This window comes from Pectinophora gossypiella, chromosome 4, assembly GCF_024362695.1.
Source record: "Pectinophora gossypiella chromosome 4, ilPecGoss1.1, whole genome shotgun sequence".
In the NCBI taxonomy this organism is placed as follows: Eukaryota; Metazoa; Arthropoda; class Insecta; order Lepidoptera; family Gelechiidae; genus Pectinophora; species Pectinophora gossypiella.
Genome location: NC_065407.1, coordinates 7,333,486 through 7,351,860, shown reverse-complemented (window position 1 = coordinate 7,351,860; position 18,375 = coordinate 7,333,486). Strand labels below are relative to the sequence as shown.

At 38.5% G+C, this 18,375-nt stretch overlaps 1 protein-coding gene across 1 annotated transcript; it reads left to right on the top strand.

The window, feature by feature from the left end:
• Positions 1 to 4,689: 4,689 nt before the first annotated feature.
• On the top strand, positions 4,690 to 10,471 carry LOC126366426 (uncharacterized). Its single transcript, XM_050009535.1, has 4 exons — positions 4,690 to 4,708; positions 4,908 to 5,045; positions 5,211 to 9,036; positions 9,715 to 10,471. Exons 1-4 carry the CDS (start codon positions 4,690 to 4,692, stop codon positions 10,469 to 10,471), a joined length of 4,740 nt encoding a protein of 1,579 aa, XP_049865492.1.
• Positions 10,472 to 18,375: the final 7,904 nt, after the last annotated feature.

The following is an 18,375-nucleotide window of genomic DNA, read 5'->3' as shown; positions in this document are numbered from 1 at the left end:
TAATCATCTAAAGACAAAATTGACTTCGTTGATGAGTTCTTTACGCGGTATTGTGCGCTGCATCCCAAAATCAATTCGTATGACCATCTATAATTCACTCGTAAAAGCACACTTAATTTACCTGATAGAAATTTGGGGCAGCGCAAGTAAAACCATATTAAATGAGTTACAAAGAGCACAAAATAAAATAATCAAATTGCTTTTTCACTTTCCTTACCTAACCTCTAGTAACCTAGTATACGAAAAAACGGGCCTCATGAACATACACAAGCTTTACGTCTACAATACTTGCATACTAATCCGCAAAATCATCAACAAATCCATTCATACATCCATATCATTTACACAACAAAGACACGCACACAGATATAGAACCCGTCGAGCCAGCTACCTCGTACTGCCCAAGACACGTACAAACATCGGTAAAACTATGCTTACCTACCAGGGAGTGCAACTTTACAATAACCTACCTGCTAATATTAAAAGTATTGAGTCTTTTGGGTCATTTAAGGCGAAATTAGCTAGTTATATTCTGGAAAAGTGAGTTTAATGTGTTTTTGTTTTTATTGATGTTTACTGTAGTAACAGATGTTTCTAAAAATTGTACTTACCTATCAAACGCAAATGCATACCTACATACTCATAGTGTAAGCGAACTAAAAAATCTAATTTACCTACCGCTTGTTTCTTAAGTAAAAGGCATTGTAACTGTCGTTATTAAGAAATAAATATCTTTAAACTGAAACAACGGGCCTGTCAAATCTTCAGGTTAGGTAAGCGGACCCTGTGAATAACGGGATAATGCTAGGGAGATGATGAATAAATGATTAGTACTTAATTAACGAATTATATAAAGACTAGGTACTTATTTAGGAGTCTTGTAGAGCAAACTCTATCTTAAAATATATAGGTAAGTAAACTAGGTTTATCTCAAATGTACGCTTCACGTTTTAGATAAACACAAGGAACAAGCTTTAAAGAGCTCTTTACTCTTAAACGTTTAAGAAGAGAATTTGCAACTCACACGAATTTATAAAATGCTTCTGAACATTTTCGTAAGGTGATAGTGTCCAGAGTATACCTAGTTAGCAACTGCAAATAGAAGCTTAGAAAAAGCTTACATTTTATTATCTGTCCGTATTTTATAAAGCATTCTGGGAGAAAACAAAATAGAATGCGTCAAGCCACTTATTGCCCTGAGCATATTATCGTCGAAATTACTAAAGAATAAACATCTATATGATTCTAAGATGCACAAACAAGTTTGACGAGCAATTTGCTTTGACAATACCCTGAGTGGACATTCGTTCCACCCAAAACAAGCAGGTAAAGAAATAATTGAAAATGAGTCCTCATTGCTCGCAGCAAATGAAAATCTACAAATAACTAACAAATAAGTTTTATAACCACCACAGCATTCGACTTTATAAATTAAAATTCATGTTTGGATCGTATATAATTGATATCATGTGGTTTCTAGGATTGGTGGCAAATAAATGGGATTAAGGTCGCCTCCAATTACATGGAACTTAAAAACAGCTGGCGGGGTGTGGGTGTATACACACAGGGGGATACAGGCGTGATGCTATATTATGTTAGTTCTAGGTATAAAGTTCAGATGTCATGGACAACATACGATGTGATAAACAAAATTGCGTTACAATAAATATATTCAGGAAATAAACAGAGATCTAACCAAAGTGACATAAAATTAATTAAATCACAATACCATTGTTATTTTTTAAGGTTTAATAAGTTTTTTCTTTTACTATAAGGAAAAAATAGATTCAAAATAATGAGCAAAGTTACTTGAACGGCTTTCGTAGATTACTGAAACGCTAACAAACATTCCCTTAAAATAACTAGGGCGGAGCCGTTTTAAGTCTATATTATTACAAGTAATGGAGTCAATCTTTATCCCAATGATCCTTTGTTGACAAAACAGTAGCTCCTGAAATTTCAGCGGATCAAGGGCTTATCCGTAGGCTTGAGAGGTTCCTGAAAAGTAGATATTTCGATGAAGTATGTTGTATATACTTCTTGAGTTGATTTGGATAAGCATGTCGCGTGTAAAATCCAAAGAAATATACACAGGCGTTTCCCTCTGAGAACCTATATGTTCCCAGGACAGGTAGTTTATATAAAAACTAGTTGCAGTCGGCCTGCACCTCAGATAGTACAAAGTAAAAGTTATATTATGAAGCGTGAGACGTTTAGCAAATCCTAAGTTTTGCAGGAAATTGTTTTTCCCATCACTCAGTCGGTGGTATACACATCAAAGTCATTGTATTCAAAATACCGTCTTGCGCTATAATTACATGCAGAAATCGCAGTGATCTTGTAAATTCCAAAAATAGTGATCACTTATTACCGGTTATTATTGTTATTAAATAGACTTATTTTATGACAATATTCTTTGTAAACGTGAAATAAGTAACATTTCCGCAAAAATACTGATAAATTCAGTCAATAGATAAGTGTTAGGTACTTGTGTGCTCAAAACGCATGCCCACGAAACATAATAATAATTACAATTCAAAAAAGATAAACAATAAATTACAAGCCAATCTCAAAGTATTCAAACTTCAACGCGAACCGATGAAGGAATAAACGACGTCTCGACACGTTGTCGCTTTTATTAGACTTCCTTAAATTCCCACAACATAATTTAAGATGGGATTACACCGTCCGTCCCTAGGCCTTACGAACCATGATTTATCGACTTCTTGGGACGTATTTACTTCTCGTTTTAGCAAGTTCCCTGTCCTTATAAATTGGGGAAAAATGTTCGGCGTGCATATTAAATTTTATGGATAAGGATCGTAGAGGTGTTCTCAAAATAGATAAGACGGGTAGCAAGCTTCTAAATTTTGTTTCAGATTCTTTTTGGCACGTTTATTAGTTCAGACCGGTAGTGCACATAATAATAATAAAACACTTTATTGCACACAAATTCACAAAACATTCAAACAAAACAAGCCAACTTTAACATTCTTGTAACTTATTATCTACCAGTATTTTCGTGTAAGTCTTTGGTACACTGGAAGTACTGAAGAAAAAAAAAAGAAATGTTAACAATATTATTTTGCGGTATTGTATGCTATGGGGAAATATACGGTTTGATTCCCAGTTGGGTATGGATCCGACCTCAATAATTGTGACACGAAGTTTTCTGAATTGGCTCGGGTGTAGATATTTTTATACCCCAGACAATCTATGAGAGGATTCCTATTCTCAACAGTGGCACCGTCTATTGGCTGTACCTATAATAATATGTACTATGGCGCCAGAATAGATAGAATTAACTCGTCGATAGACACTTGACACTTATTTAAGACACACCATTGAGTGTGTGGGGTAGGCTACATGAAATATGTGCGAATAATTACTTTATATAATATACAAAGTAAAAAGTAAAAAAAATAATACAAAATACAAATACAAATTAAATAATTATACTTTATTGCTCCAAAATAAAAAAAAATAATTAAAAATGACTCTTAAAAATAATAATAATAAATATTATTAAAATATAATTATTTATTTATTTATTTCAGAGAAAAATAAAGATGAAAAAAAAACCCGAATAAGTAAATAAATAAATATTATTTATTCATTCTGAAAATTCAATGCATTTACCCGATAGGTTAGCGATTTGAACTTTCTTGTGTGATGACACTAGATTATAGTCTCTCTTGTATCGCAAAATAAAACCGTATCTGTTCTGCCGGCTTGATCCATTCTGTGCTAATGGTCACAAGAAAATCAACGGGTATTGCAGTTTTGTCACACTGAGCGCCTATAATCATTGTGCATGTCAACGTGTCGCGAGTGTCTGAGGTCTGCGAGATGACGAATGATGTGTGTCCACTGGAATTCAGTTTCAACGCCCGCGACATCGCGAAACATCGTGACCAGCAAGCAGCGTTGAAACATCCAGTGCCGTCGTCAAAGTGAAACATCACCGGCGACATCAGAAGAACAACCAGTCAGATTGTTCTAAGGGTTTGGTGCAGCAGTCGTGAGTCGTTCCAATTAATTACTCCCTGACACAAACTCATTTTCAGAAACTCAGTGTGTGTGTTCTTGTTTAGGTATCTCAATACCTACACAATATTTTTCAGACCTATTCAGACATTTTTCAGACCCATTTCAGATATTTTTCAGACCCATTTCAGACATTTTGCAGACCTTTTTTCAGACTTATTCAGACCTCAGATTGCTAAATAAATTTCATACTTCATACGTATAACCTATGTGCAACCCCATTAACACCTACTCAGCTTGGCTCTAATTTTTATTGAAATTAACCCGCACCCAACATTCCACAGCACTGTGTTCGCTTTTGCTGTGGTGCTACTGCACGGCCCTGCCACGTCACCAGCCTGTCCCGCGCAGACACCCGCGCACCCACGCCACGCGCCCACGCCACGCGCCTGCGCCCCTGCGCCACGCGTCCGCGCCCACGCCGCGCGCCAACAGCCCGCCATCTTGTTGCACTGCACTGCATTCGCCGCTCTCACCTTCATTTGCTAATTTAAGTATTGCATTTTTTGTTTTTGGTTATTCTGCTCAGAACATTTTGCAACAACATTTTCATGCACAAAACCTTAACCTTTTTTTAAAATTTTATTATAGACAAGTGAGTAATACAGGTATTTTCAATAATTTTACAATAAAAAAGTCAACATGTCGAAACAAAGTGCTAGTGATTTAATAAGAAAACGTAGTATACTTAAAGGAAAAGTGACCATTTTCAAAAATTATATTGATCTCATTGCCTCCTGTCAGTCATTAACAGATGTACAGGTTTTTGGAATTAAAAAATAGACTGTCAGTATTCAAACCAATATACAACACCTTTAACGAAACACAAACTTTAATAGAATCCCTTGTGGATATTTCAGAATGGAACGAAGACCTGCCAGACCCGGAACGTGAGAAGTTCGAGAATGTCTACCACCCTCTGGTAGCCCAAGCGACTGAATTAGTTTCCAGACATGACAAAGCGGTAACCAAATCTATGTCGGACACTGACAAATCAGGTGGGACCAAATCATTTATTAAATTGCCCACAATTGACTTACCACACTTCTCCGGAGACTTTCATGATTGGCTTGAGTATAGGGACACTTTTCAATCTCTTATTAACAAACACAGCACACTAGATAACATTCAGAAATATCATTACCTTCGTGCATCATTATCAGGCAGTGCCTCATTAGTCATCAAGTCATTGGAAATGACTGGTGAAAATTTTGAAGTGGCATGGGAACTTTTATGTGAGCGCTATGACAACAAACGTCAGCTTATAGGCAATCACATTCAGGCACTTTTTAGTATAGCTAACATTCGCCAAGAATCAGCAGAATTATTGAGAATGTTATTGGACACTATACAGAAAAACCTCAGAGCTTTAGCCACGCTTGGTGAACATACAGAGCATTGGAATACACTAATCATTTATTTAGCAGCAAGTAAATTAGATTCAACAACACTCAGACACTGGGAGGAACACAAAAATACACTAACAGATATGCCCAAACTTGATTTTTTTTATAAATTCTTAAAAAACCGCGCTGACTTATTGGAAACTTTACGGGACTCCAATATAAATAATAAAAACACTCCTCAATTAAATAAAAATGATACATTTGCCAAGCAGGGTAGTAGTAAAAATACTTACACAGTACAATTACCTACATGCTCCTTATGCAGACAAAAACATTTCTTATTTTCTTGTCAAACATTTAGAGACATGACAATTGAAGGCAGATTAAAAGAAGCAGAAAGGCAGAAAGTTTGTTACAATTGTTTACATCCAGGACATGATAGTAAACATTGCAAAGGAGGAGCATGCAAGTATTGTAATCAGAAACACAACACACTCTTACATTTAGAACGAACAAAAAACTCACCAGTCACACTTACAAGCACACAAAACAAATCAGTGTTACTGTCAACTGTACAAATTAATGTCTATGATAGAGATGGTGTGCCTCACCTTGCACGAGCCTTACTGGACACTGGTAGCACCTCTTGCTATATCACAAGACATCTGTGTTCAAAATTAAATTTACCTCTTCATAGCATTGAGACTACAGTGACAGGTATCACTAATCAGAGCATAAACATAAACAAAAGCACCACTATACAAATAAAGTCAGCACACAACTGTTACGAAACAGAAACAACATGTCTAGTAGTCAATCAGATATCAAATTCACTTCCTAGTGCATACATTGACAGGCAGATGATTAACATCCCACAACACATACACTTAGCAGACCCAGACTTCAATATTCCTGCTCCGATTGATATATTACTTGGCTCAGAAATATTCTGGCAAGTAATACGGACAGGAAGGTTGTCACTAGGTAAACACCAACCAGTCTTACAGGAAACAGAACTGGGATGGCTAATCTCAGGCTGTTTACCTATAGATGGTATCAGTCAACCTAACAAAAACAACACATGTTTTTTTGTTAGTCAGATTTCAGATCAGTTAACTCGCTTCTGGGAGTTAGAAAACATCACAGACACTTCAGAAACCTCATCACCAGATATTCAGACATGTGAAGACATATTCTCCACAACCACAACACGTGATGAGACAGGCAGGTTCACAGTGAACATTCCTTTTAAGCGGTCACCAGATTGCCTAGGGAATTCATATTATCAGGCCAAGCAGCGTTTTCTTAACATAGAAAAACGATTCAGTTCAGACCCACTATACAGACAGGAATATGTTGACTTCATGCAGGAGTACATTGATACAGGGCACATGACTAAAAACATACAGACAGACAGACAAAAACCCTCCTATTACTTACCACATCATGGTGTAATACGTGAGGAAAGCACAACTACAAAATTCAGAGTAGTGTTTGATGGTTCCGCACGAACATCAAACAAAATATCACTTAATGATATTCAAATGATAGGTCCCGTAGTGCAAGATGATCTCACATCAATACTAATCAGGTTTAGACAACATAAATATATAGTATCAGCTGACATCGAAAAAATGTATCGACAGATACAAGTCAGACAGATACAACGGCCTTTACAACAAATTGTTTTTCGTTTTGACCCATCCCATCCACTTGACACGTATACACTAAACACGGTCACTTATGGTACAGCATCAGCACCTTTTCTCGCCACACGTTGCTTGAAACAGGTGGGGCTGGACTGTCAACAGGACAAGGAAATCTCAGAGGTGATAATGCGTGATTTCTACTGTGATGACCTACTCACTGGGTCTGATAATGAGACACGCCTTACACACATAATTCAAGAAGTAAATAATGCATTAAAGTCAACACAATTTCCTCTTCGAAAATGGCAGTCCAACCACCCTGACATATTACAAAAGGCACAGTTATCATCAGACTCTCCACATCACACAGTCAATTTAGGTAACAAGGAGGCATCTAAAACATTAGGTATTTATTGGAATCTTAAACATGACACTATAACGTACACTACGCAAATAAAAAACACAGACCATGATAAAATCACCAAACGTAAAATTCTCTCCACCATAGGACAAATATTCGACCCATTAGGTCTCATAAGTCCTTCAGTTTTAGAAGCTAAATTATTAATGCAAAATATGTGGTTGCAGAATATTCAGTGGGATTCATACATCCCACATGACATTCAGAAACAGTGGAAGGCGTTCGTAGAATCCTTAGCAGCTTTAAAACAGCTTATAATACCCAGATATGTTTTTAGTTCACAGAACAATGCAGAACTACACATATTCTGTGATGCTTCACAGAGTGCTTACGGAGCATGCGTGTATGTGCGCACGCAGGACCCTAACGGCGCTGCGTGTGCACGACTATTCATAGCCAAGTGCAGAGTAGCTCCCTTAAAGAGCTTAACTATCCCACGCCTGGAGCTCTGTGCAGCACTCACAGCTGTTAGATTATACAAGAAGGTCATTGACTCTATTCGTAATCCACAGATTATTTCAAATTGCTATTTTTGGAGTGATTCAATGATCACCCTATCATGGATAAAGTCATCACCTCACAAGTTAAATGCATTTGTAAGTCATAGAGTCAATGAAATTCAAACCACAACAGGCCATCACACATGGCGATATGTACCCACGAAACAGAACCCCGCAGATCTCATATCTCGTGGTCTCACAGCGACTAAACTCATACATTCAGACATGTGGTTTTCAGGTCCCGAGTTTCTTAGGTATGATGAAAACAGCTGGCCCACATCACCCGGGCACCTCAGCGAGTCTGACCTACCAGAAACAAAAAACCACACAAACACAGAACATTGTTGCATGCAAGTAGATAAAAATTCATTTATTTACAACTATTCAGACTTCTCAAAATTAACACGCATTACAGCGTACATATTAAGATTCATTAACAATTGTAAACAAAAACTTCACAACAAACGCAACTATACAACATTAACAACATCAGAACTTAATCAGGCAAAATTTCAATTAGTGAAAGTTTCACAATTGCATTCTTTTCCAGATGAATATCAGTCTCTTCTGCATAATAAACTTCCAGTTAAACATAAGTTTCACTCATTGCATCCTTTCATGGATGGTCGCGGTGTCATTCGCGTGGGCGGCAGACTCGCGAACTCGCGATTTTCATACGACAAAAAGTTTCCAATGTTATTACAATCTAATCATTACATTTGCAAACTAATTTTTAATTCTTATCACAGAGCACTTCTTCATGCAGGCCCTCAGCTTCTACTCGCCACCATACGCGAGACATACTGGCCTCTCGGTGGCCGCAATTTAGCTAGAAAAACAGTACATTCATGTGTCACATGTAAAAGATATCAAGCAAAACCAGTTACACCTATCATGGGTAACTTACCAGAACCACGCATGCATTCAGACTTCGCATTCACACACGTCGGGGTAGACTACGCCGGGCCAATCATGATCAGTAACCGTAGGGGTCGCGGTAGTCAATTAATAAAATCATACATATGTGTATTTGTATGTTTTGCAGTGAAAGCCGTACATTTGGAGTTGGTTACCTACACGACTTGCATCCGTCCGATCATGACCTATGCAGGGGTAGTCTTCGCTCATGCGAGTCCCTCTCAAATCCACCGTCTACAGGTAATACAAAATCGTTTCATGCGGAAAGCCACGGGAGCTCCGTGGTTCCTTCGCAATGAAAATCTGCACATTGACCTAGGTCTGCCAACCATTGCCCAATGGCTCAAATTAGCTTCCAAACGTTTTTTCGATTCTGCTCCGCACCACCCAAATCCCCTGGTAGTTGCGGCTTCCGAATACATCCCGCTTAGGGACGGTACTGAAAAGTATCGGCGTCCGAAGGACGTAATATACGATCCCGACGACCCGATTACTCTAGCCATAGAGGCAGCCAATCAGCTCGCGACACCAAACACTTCAGGACCCCGATACCGACCCCGCCGGCGTGGTCGACGATTTCCCTCATTCAGCGCTTATCGCTATCGATCCACTAGGGTCGATTAATTCTTTCAAATATTTTTCCTCTCAGACGACGCCCTGAGCCGAGGTTCGCGCCCAACTGGGCACCCTCAGGCCTGTTGTCTTAAACGTTGTACCGGGTGAGAGCCTTCAGCGCTCCCCATTTGTCCGGCCAAGTAGTTAATGCCATCTGCGGCACATCTACAATAAGTCACGTCAAAAAAAAAAAAAAAAAAAAAAAAGGAGTTGGTTACCGACTTGACTAAGGAAGCCTATTTAGCTGCATTGAATAGGTTCATTAGTCGTCGTGGCAGTCCTTCTCACATTTATTCAGATAATGGTACCAACTTTGTAGGTGCTTCAAATGTCGTTGCAGAGTTCTTTACAGATAATCAGAATGCAATACACAGCAGTGCAGCAGAGCAAGGCATTACTTTTCATTTCATCCCTCCATACACTCCCCACTTCGGAGGACTGTGGGAGAGTACTGTGAAGTCCACAAAGCATCATTTAAAACGTGTCCTAGGCTTAGCCCATCTTACGTATGAAGAGATGTACACAGTACTAGTTCAGATTGAAGGCATTCTCAACTCTAGGCCCATGACGCCTCTCTCTTCCGATCCGTCAGATCTTACAGCCCTCACACCTTTTCATTTCTTAATTGGACGATCTCTAACTGTGATTCCTCACCCGCAGATCACTGGCTGCAACCCGCTGCGTCTGCCGAGATACCAGCGAGTTGAACAGCTACGTCAACACTTTTGGAACCGCTACTACAAAGAATACATTTCACAGCTCCAAACGCGGTCCAAATGGCAGCAATCTCGTGGACAACTGGAGGAGGGCATGCTGGTCGTCGTCAAGGAGGAGGACGCCCCGCCAGCCCGCTGGACCCTGGGCAGAATAATACACCTTCACCCTGGAGCAGACAACGTCGCGAGAGTTGCAGATATCAAAACCCAAGCAGGCACCATAAGAAGGGCCTTCAATCGAATATGCCCTCTTACATGACCGAGGCTCTCACACTTGGCCCCCGGCACAAATGACCCGGCTCATAACACAGATGACTCGCAGACAACATAATCAGAAAGCAGAGAGCTACTTCAGAATGCAGACAGCTAAATCAGAAAGCAGAGAGCTACTTCAGAATGCAGACAGCTACATCAGAAAGCAGAGAGCTACTTCAGAATACTGATAGCCATTTCAGAATACAGATGGCCTTCACACAATGCCCATGACGAGGCCCTCACTCTTGGCCCCGGCAGAATGTTGGCAACACCAACACGCGCGCGCATGCGCGATACAAAGAGCCAGATGACAGGAGCGCCGCGCTGCGCGGGACCCGCCACTTCTCGACCGACTCCGCCGCCGCCGCACGCGCGCTTGTTTATTAATTCGTCATATAATTATTTCGCTGTAATCTAAAGTAATTAAATACATTTTTATACTTGTATTTAGCGTCGTTTAATTTAACTTCAACACACAGTCTACTTAACAATGTGTGAAAGTTAAATATGTTTTTATATTATTTACACCTAAATTTAATTAAATTATTGTTTATATTGAAATTTTCACCGCGCATTGGCGCTTCTGCACTGTAAAGTCGTGAAATGTAAATAAATAAAATAAACGTGTTTGCCCCAGATTTACATAACCATAATCAAAAACGAAAAATCATAATTAATAATGGTGACAGATTGCCATTCCACGTATGCGTCTACAGTACAGTCTACCAATTGATTATAAGGTTCAAAGGTGAATTTTAAAATAAATACACATTTTATATTTTAGTACTCTTTACGAACTCCAGCAAAGAACTTAAAAAAATACAACAAAAGAAAACAAAATCATTAGTCTGTTCAGTAGTCTAATCTCAGTAGAAAGGATCCAGAATTTAAAGAGTGTGGATCGTGCGTGCGCATTAATAATTCCAAAGGTAAAAGTTTTCTCATCATTGCCGTTCCCGTTAAGTTTAGTTAGGGACTGTTTATAAACCCTTGTATATTTAAAACGTTACCTATGGAGGTAACCTAACCTAACCCATGGGGGTTAGGTATAAAATAAATAATGCCAAAAATTGTTAATCATCCCAGTAGACCTAGCACACTAACAACTGCGCGAGTAGAGTAAGTACTGACAAAGCGCGAGTTGTAAAATTTGACAGACGAGTTAAGGTTTCTCGTTCACACATCGACTTGCACTCATCATCATCAGCCCATTAACCCCACTGCTGGGACACGGGCCTTCCCTATGGATGGATAGGGAGATCGGGCCTTAAACCATCACGCGGGCCCAGTGCGGATTGATGGTTATTAACAACTGCTAATGCAGCCGGGACCAACGGCTTAACGTGCCTTCCGAAGCACGGAGGGGCTCGAGATGAAAATTTATTTTTTTGTGGTCACCCATCCTATGACCGGCCTTTGCGAAAGATGCTTAACTTCAACAATCGCAGACCGACTTGCATTAATGATGTTAAAAACTATCAATTTTATATTTTTTTATGAAAATAGGTATCTGTTTTTCCTTTTTCTTGGCTCTTCTATAAGCAATCTTACTAATATTATAAATGTGAAAGTTTGTGAGTATGGATGTTTGGATGTTTGTTACTCATTCACCAAAAACTACTGAATGGATTAAAATCCATTAAAATGAAACTTTACAATAATGTAGCGTATACATCAGAATAACACATAGGCTACAATTTATAAAGATGTTGAGTGAATTGTCAAAAATGTGACGATAAGTGTCAAGTAAGTAGGAAAAAATTACCATCTGCGAGCAATTCTGGCGTGCGCTGACAAAACCGTTATTATGATGTAATGTATGATGATGGAAATGTTTATCTTAAATGGTCCTACAAAAAAGCCAGGCCTATGATTAGGGCTGTGTAGTGATTGATCTACATACGATTTTATTAATTATTAAATTTAGAGTCTATATCCTAAATTTAATCATTTAAAAAATCGGTAGTTCTTACCGCGGAAACCGAAATCCACGCGGAGGAAGTCGCGGACGGCTGCTAGGATACAATAATAAGATATTTCCTTCAGAGTGCGACATCTTGGAAAAATCGCAAGTAGTCGCGCGTACCAAGGACCGTATTTTATCTCGCGTCGCGTCGCGTCGCGCTTACATAGCGTGCTAGGCCTGCTAATGTAGAAGTCGACGGGGTTACGTGTCGCTAGTCGTAGTCTAGTCATAGAATAAAGAATAATGCTGCATATAGAACGGTAACCGTCTGCCCCGCACCATTTCGAATCGGGCGTCAAGCTAGATTTACCTCACCCCTCTGGGTTTAACTTTAATCGAAAAGGCCGTAAGCCGCTAACGAGTAAGGGGGAACGCGTGAAATTTGTCTCCCTTGCTCTTACGCGTTTTGGGGCACATGGAACAAATTCGATTTTTGTATGAAGTACCCGCGGTGTGTTCTGGTCCAGTCCCAGGTACTGTTGCCGTGGTAACCTTGAAAGTCATTTATCTTTCGTGTGAGTTGAGAGGTGAATTACCAACCTCATCAACCTTGGTGTCTTAGTTACTATCTATGGGGTAAAATCATTTATACCGATATCGATAAAATTGTTTATGACTATACAACTACTATCGATACTATCGACAGTACTGCTTTCGACTATTGGAAGAACTATTCATACTATGAATAGTATTGCTTCTGACTATTGCAAGGACCATCGGTATATCAGATATCAGAATCATTTATTTATCATTCATTCACTCGTAATACTTAAGTCATCAAACGGCTGGCAAATCAAGAATCCCACATTCCCGAGAAAATGCATTTTCGGAGGTATGTGACCTGATCTGTGTTGGGCTGGTTTTCCCTTCGCGGGTTGGAAGGTCAGACAATCAGTCGCTTATGTAAAAAAATGGCCCTGTCAAATCTTCAGGTTAGGTAAGCGGACCCTGTGAAAAACGGGATAATGCTAGCGAAATGATATAAGATTTACATTCGTTTTCCGAACACACAGACGACAAGGCAGAGTCAATTTCGCGCACATACATCAAACTGGAAAAACTGACTTATGAATACTGGAACAAAAACCACCATTACTTATTTCCCGTCGTTCTCCTAATGACGTCATTATCTCTAGGGGTGGCTGCGAGAAGCCAAACCCTGTAATGAGTCCGGCTCGTACGACCACAGGATTTGCGATCGGGAATTGTTTGTTCTCTGCTTCTGTTCTTGCACTGTATGGTTTATTGGGTCATTTAGTTTTTCGATCTCCACGTTTAAATTTTTTGCTGTATTTTTCAAGTTGATGCTTATTTCGTGCCTAGATTTTGGATTTTTAATTCGCGATTGTGTCATAGATAATTGATATGACGTGTTTTTCTTGATATGGTTTTATGCCCGGTTAATGGCAACTGGCTCGCTACATAGGACATGGGACTTAAACTTAGTTGGCGAGGAGTAGGTGTAACATATACGTACTCCTCTGCCTACCCCTTCGGGGATACAGGCGTGATGTTTTGTTATATGTTACGTGTTATTTAGGATAGCAATAAGGTAAGTAAAAGAAGTTAGTACTAAGCCGGATGAGGGATCGGGAATTGTTTGCTTCCTTTTCGTCGCATGAAGTTTTTGTCCATTAGGTGGGTTATTTGGTTTTAAGGTTAATCTTTTTTAGAGTTTAGTAGTAAACAAATAACCCGTATTATAATTCCATTCAAATTCAAATTCAAAAATATCTTTATTCAGTAGGTAACATAGTTACACTTTGAATCGTCAATTTTTACATAACGTACGTCTGATCCGCCTAAAACTACTGCGGCTTCTCACAACCTGTATAGCCGGGGAAAAGAAGCTGCAAGAAAAACCTCGACACACTTACGCCCTAGACGTACTTTAAAAAAAACATAACATATTGTTATACAATTGAGTAATTTAGCTGACTAATATTAGTTCTCACACAGTTAATTCCATGCATTCATAATATCTTCTAAATAATCACTAACCTTATTCGCAATGTTTCTGTTTAACTACTGTCTTAAAACAATTGAAAGGCAAATTCTGAATGTCAATGGGAATCTTATTGTAAAAACGTATACATTGCCCCTTAAAAGATTTAGTGATCGTATGTAATCGACTGACTTGTAATTACAACAAAAAACATTAAAGTTCAGTATTCTATGCGAATTTTTTTTTTTTTTTTTTGGAACAACCTTTAAAATTAGACAAGGGTTCGTTACAACGCTGCATTACGTGGCCATCATCATCAATTTAAGAGCCACGCTCTTGTCGGTGTAGCATTTTCCATTCCAGTCTATCAAAGGCCAATTCCTTGACTTCCCTATAAGACACGACGTTAACCTTTTCTTTAATCTGTTCCATGTAAGCTCTTCTTGGTCTTCCCCTTCCTCTCTTTCCTTCTAGCTTTCCTTCTATGATGTTTTTAATGAATTCGTCGTGTCTTATTAGGTGTCCAATCATCTTGCCTCTTCTGTTCTCAATAATTCTCAGTATTTGTCTCTTTTCCCTTACTCTTACTAGCACTTCCTCATTTGTAACCCTTTCTGTCCAACTTATTCTTTCCATCCTCCTCCAACACCACATTTCAAAGGCCTCGAGTCTCTCTCTGTCCTTCTGTGTCAGTGTCCAAGTTTCACATCCATAGAGGGCTATACTCCATACGAAGGTTTTGACACATCTTTTTCTGATAGTTTTGGCAATCCTAGCCTTGAATATGCACCCTTTGTTATGGAAAGCTTGTTTTGCCATTGCTATTCTGGTTTTAACGTCTTAAGTACATCTTGAGTCATTCGTTATTATGCTGCCTAGATACTTAAAGTTCTTTACATTTTTAATCGGGATATTATTTAACTTAATTATTTGGCTGTCTATTTTTGGAGTTTTGGAAATTGTTAGAATTTTGGTTTTACATATATTAATTTTAAGGTCGTATTTTTCAAAAACTGTGTTCATTGTGTTAAGTAGGGTTTCTAGGTCTTCTTTATTACTGGCCAGTGCCGCAATATCGTCTTTAATCTGATACTAATTATATTCTGTCCATTTATTGTTATTCCGTTACTGATTTTAGCTATTTCCTTCATGGCACCCTCTATGAAAATGTTAAATATTAGTGGAGATAAGGAACAGCCCTGTCTTACACCTTGCCATACTCTAGCTTTTCTCTTCACTTCTCCTATTTCTACGACAGTTTCCTGGTGTTTATATAGTTCGTATATTATCCTTCGGTCTCTATAATCCATTCCTACTTCCTTCAACCCCCTCATCACTTTCCTCCAGTTTACCTTGTCAAAAGCCTTTTCAAGGTCTATAAAAGCCACGCTGGTATCCATGCTTAAATCCAATCTCCTGTCAATTATCAGTCTTAAAGCTAATATTGCTTCTCTTGTACCTTTCTTTTCCCTGAACCCATACTGGTCATCTCCCAGACATCCCTCAGCTTTAGGTCTCAGTCGGTTTTGAATGATTTTAAGTAAAATTTTTGAAGCCTGTGATATTATGCTCAGTGTCCATGAAGCCTCTTAATTTTAACTCAATAACGGAGGTGATCACAAATGATTCGAGGACAAACGAGACCAGTCTGAAGGAATCCCGTACGTGTCAGGCTCATGTAATAATTTTAAAAGCTCCCACTTTGTTGTTTTTAATTTGTGAAAGGGAACCGCGTTGATCCGGTGGGTTAAATAAGCTTAGGTATTTTATCGTTCGTTGTATTTATCGCGATGTTTATATGATGTGTCTAGTATGTGTGTATGTGTAGTGTGTGTGTGTGTATATGTGTATGTATGTCTGTATGTCTGTGTGGATTATTTGTACAGATTTTAAAGGAAATTGTGTAGAAGAGAAAATAGAGCTAAACCTATCAGCGAATTTCAAATGCGAATTAATTTGAAGGTGTAGTCTCAATTTTCGTCCACTGAAACGTTGTCTAATAAATTCATTAAATTTCAGTTAATAAATAAAACGTTGAAAAATTCACACAGTGCCATTTAAAAAACCACAGAATTATAATGCGAGCACAAAAATTCAACTAGCAAAAAAGAAAAAGCAAACTAAAATATTAGACAGGGCAACAAAGTGTTTTCTCCGTACGCACTCTGGGGAGCAAAATGATTTATCTGAGTTGAATACATTACCCTCAAACTTGCTGGAAACTACAGCCTCTAATCTTACTCGGGGAAGCAATATTTTAAATCTAAATAAAGTTGCATATTTTGCCTGAAGAAATATTGGTTTTACTGACACGAAGAATGAAACCTATAATGTAATATTGCCACTTGCTATCCTGGGACAATATCTAGGATACAAACCTATAGTTGACTAGGTTTTGTGAATTACGAACAAGGCATTTAGTTGTTCAAATTTATATGCGAAAGTTTTACACCGACATACATAACGAACTTTAGGTTTGTAGGTACGGTTAGAAAATTTTCAAAATATACTGAATAATAAATGTAAAATACAAAATTAGGCAGATAATTACCTAAAAGAAAGTCTATAAATTTTACAAAAAATATACAAAGATATAAAGAGTCGTACAGATGTACATTCAATTATTTCTGTTAGGTACATAAGTAGTAAGTAGGCTGTTTGTATTATATTAATCAGTTACTCAGATAGATTTCACTCTAAAAAAGCCACGAAACTTAAACGAAAACTACGAAAGAATGTTCTAATATTGAACTGAAAAAATAACAACACACTAGTCTAGAGGTTGAAACAGAAGAAGATATATAAAACGCGAACTTAGATCAGGAGACACGGAGGCATAAACGATAGCAACCGCGGTGGAGGTGCGATTAGCTCAAACGCACAAGTTCTTATGGAACTGTTCTGGACGGTAGCGAAGCGGAGAGACTGTAGTATAGTACAAACTCTGCCCATACTAGCCTTTCCTTTGGACCGGCAATCATTTTTTTGATGATGATTGCCGGTCAGAAGGCAATCATTTTAAATTTCGAAATACTCTTTTCATTCCGCATTTCCTTTTATTTTTCGCTGACGCATTGCATCTCTAACCTTCATGAGAGCAACATATTATTATACTGCTTAGCTCTGGCCGTGCCCTCTAATTTTGGATTGTGATCATAAATTCTTCACTGTATCTTATATAGCATCGTTATAATTTCTTTATGAAGTGATAATTAAGAAACTGGGTATTCCTGTTGGTGTTACTATTTTTTGTCGTTATTACTGATCATCCCACTCTCCTGCTACTACTGTGCCGGCACGTCGGCTCCATCCCCATCCATCGTGCCGCAGTTCTTATGGAACATCGTTTCTTATGGAACTGTTCTGCACGCTAGCGAAGCGGAGAGACTAACAAGAACAAGCGATCCTCGCGCCACTCATGTGCCCGGTGGCGTCTAGTTTGCGTTCAAACAGACTTCTACGACAGTTTTCAAATTCTACACATTCCAAGTTTCCTCCTTATGTGCAAGATAGTATACGGTATAACGGATTTAAAATTTACATACATATCTTCAAAATTCTCTAGTTATTTTGAATGCAGTGCTGCGCTGTCTTTTGTGGATCCTTTCCTGAAGTGTCCTTATCTCCTCCTTTCACCTATATTACACTTTGAAGACATCCCCTAAGATAATGTTACGATTTCTGCGGAACTGTGATATAGCAAAATGAGAGCAGTCATTTAACTGCATACAAGAACGTTGGCACTGAATACAAAGTCTATATCTAAATTGGTAAAAGTTTTAGATAACGTGCTTGAGCGTGCACAGGTGGGTTTGAACCATGTACAGAGAGTATTATTTGACAGGCTATTGTTGGAGAAAAGCGGTCCGATGGCAATAAGCGTTGAAGAAAGGAAAAAGTTGTCAGGGTTGACAGGTTATTATATTAGAGAAGCTTATGTCCTTGTAGTGACGAGTCAATTGACCGAGATGACAAGAATTATAGAGTAGTCAGTCCT

Bases quoted from the DNA above. Each gene is read 5' to 3' on its own strand.
- LOC126366426 (XM_050009535.1), top strand. The intron at 5,046-5,210 runs GTGGGACCAAAT...CATCATTATCAG, and splicing joins GTCGGACACTGACAAATCAG to GCAGTGCCTCATTAGTCATC. The intron at 9,037-9,714 runs CTACACGACTTG...GGAGTTGGTTAC, and splicing joins GTACATTTGGAGTTGGTTAC to CGACTTGACTAAGGAAGCCT.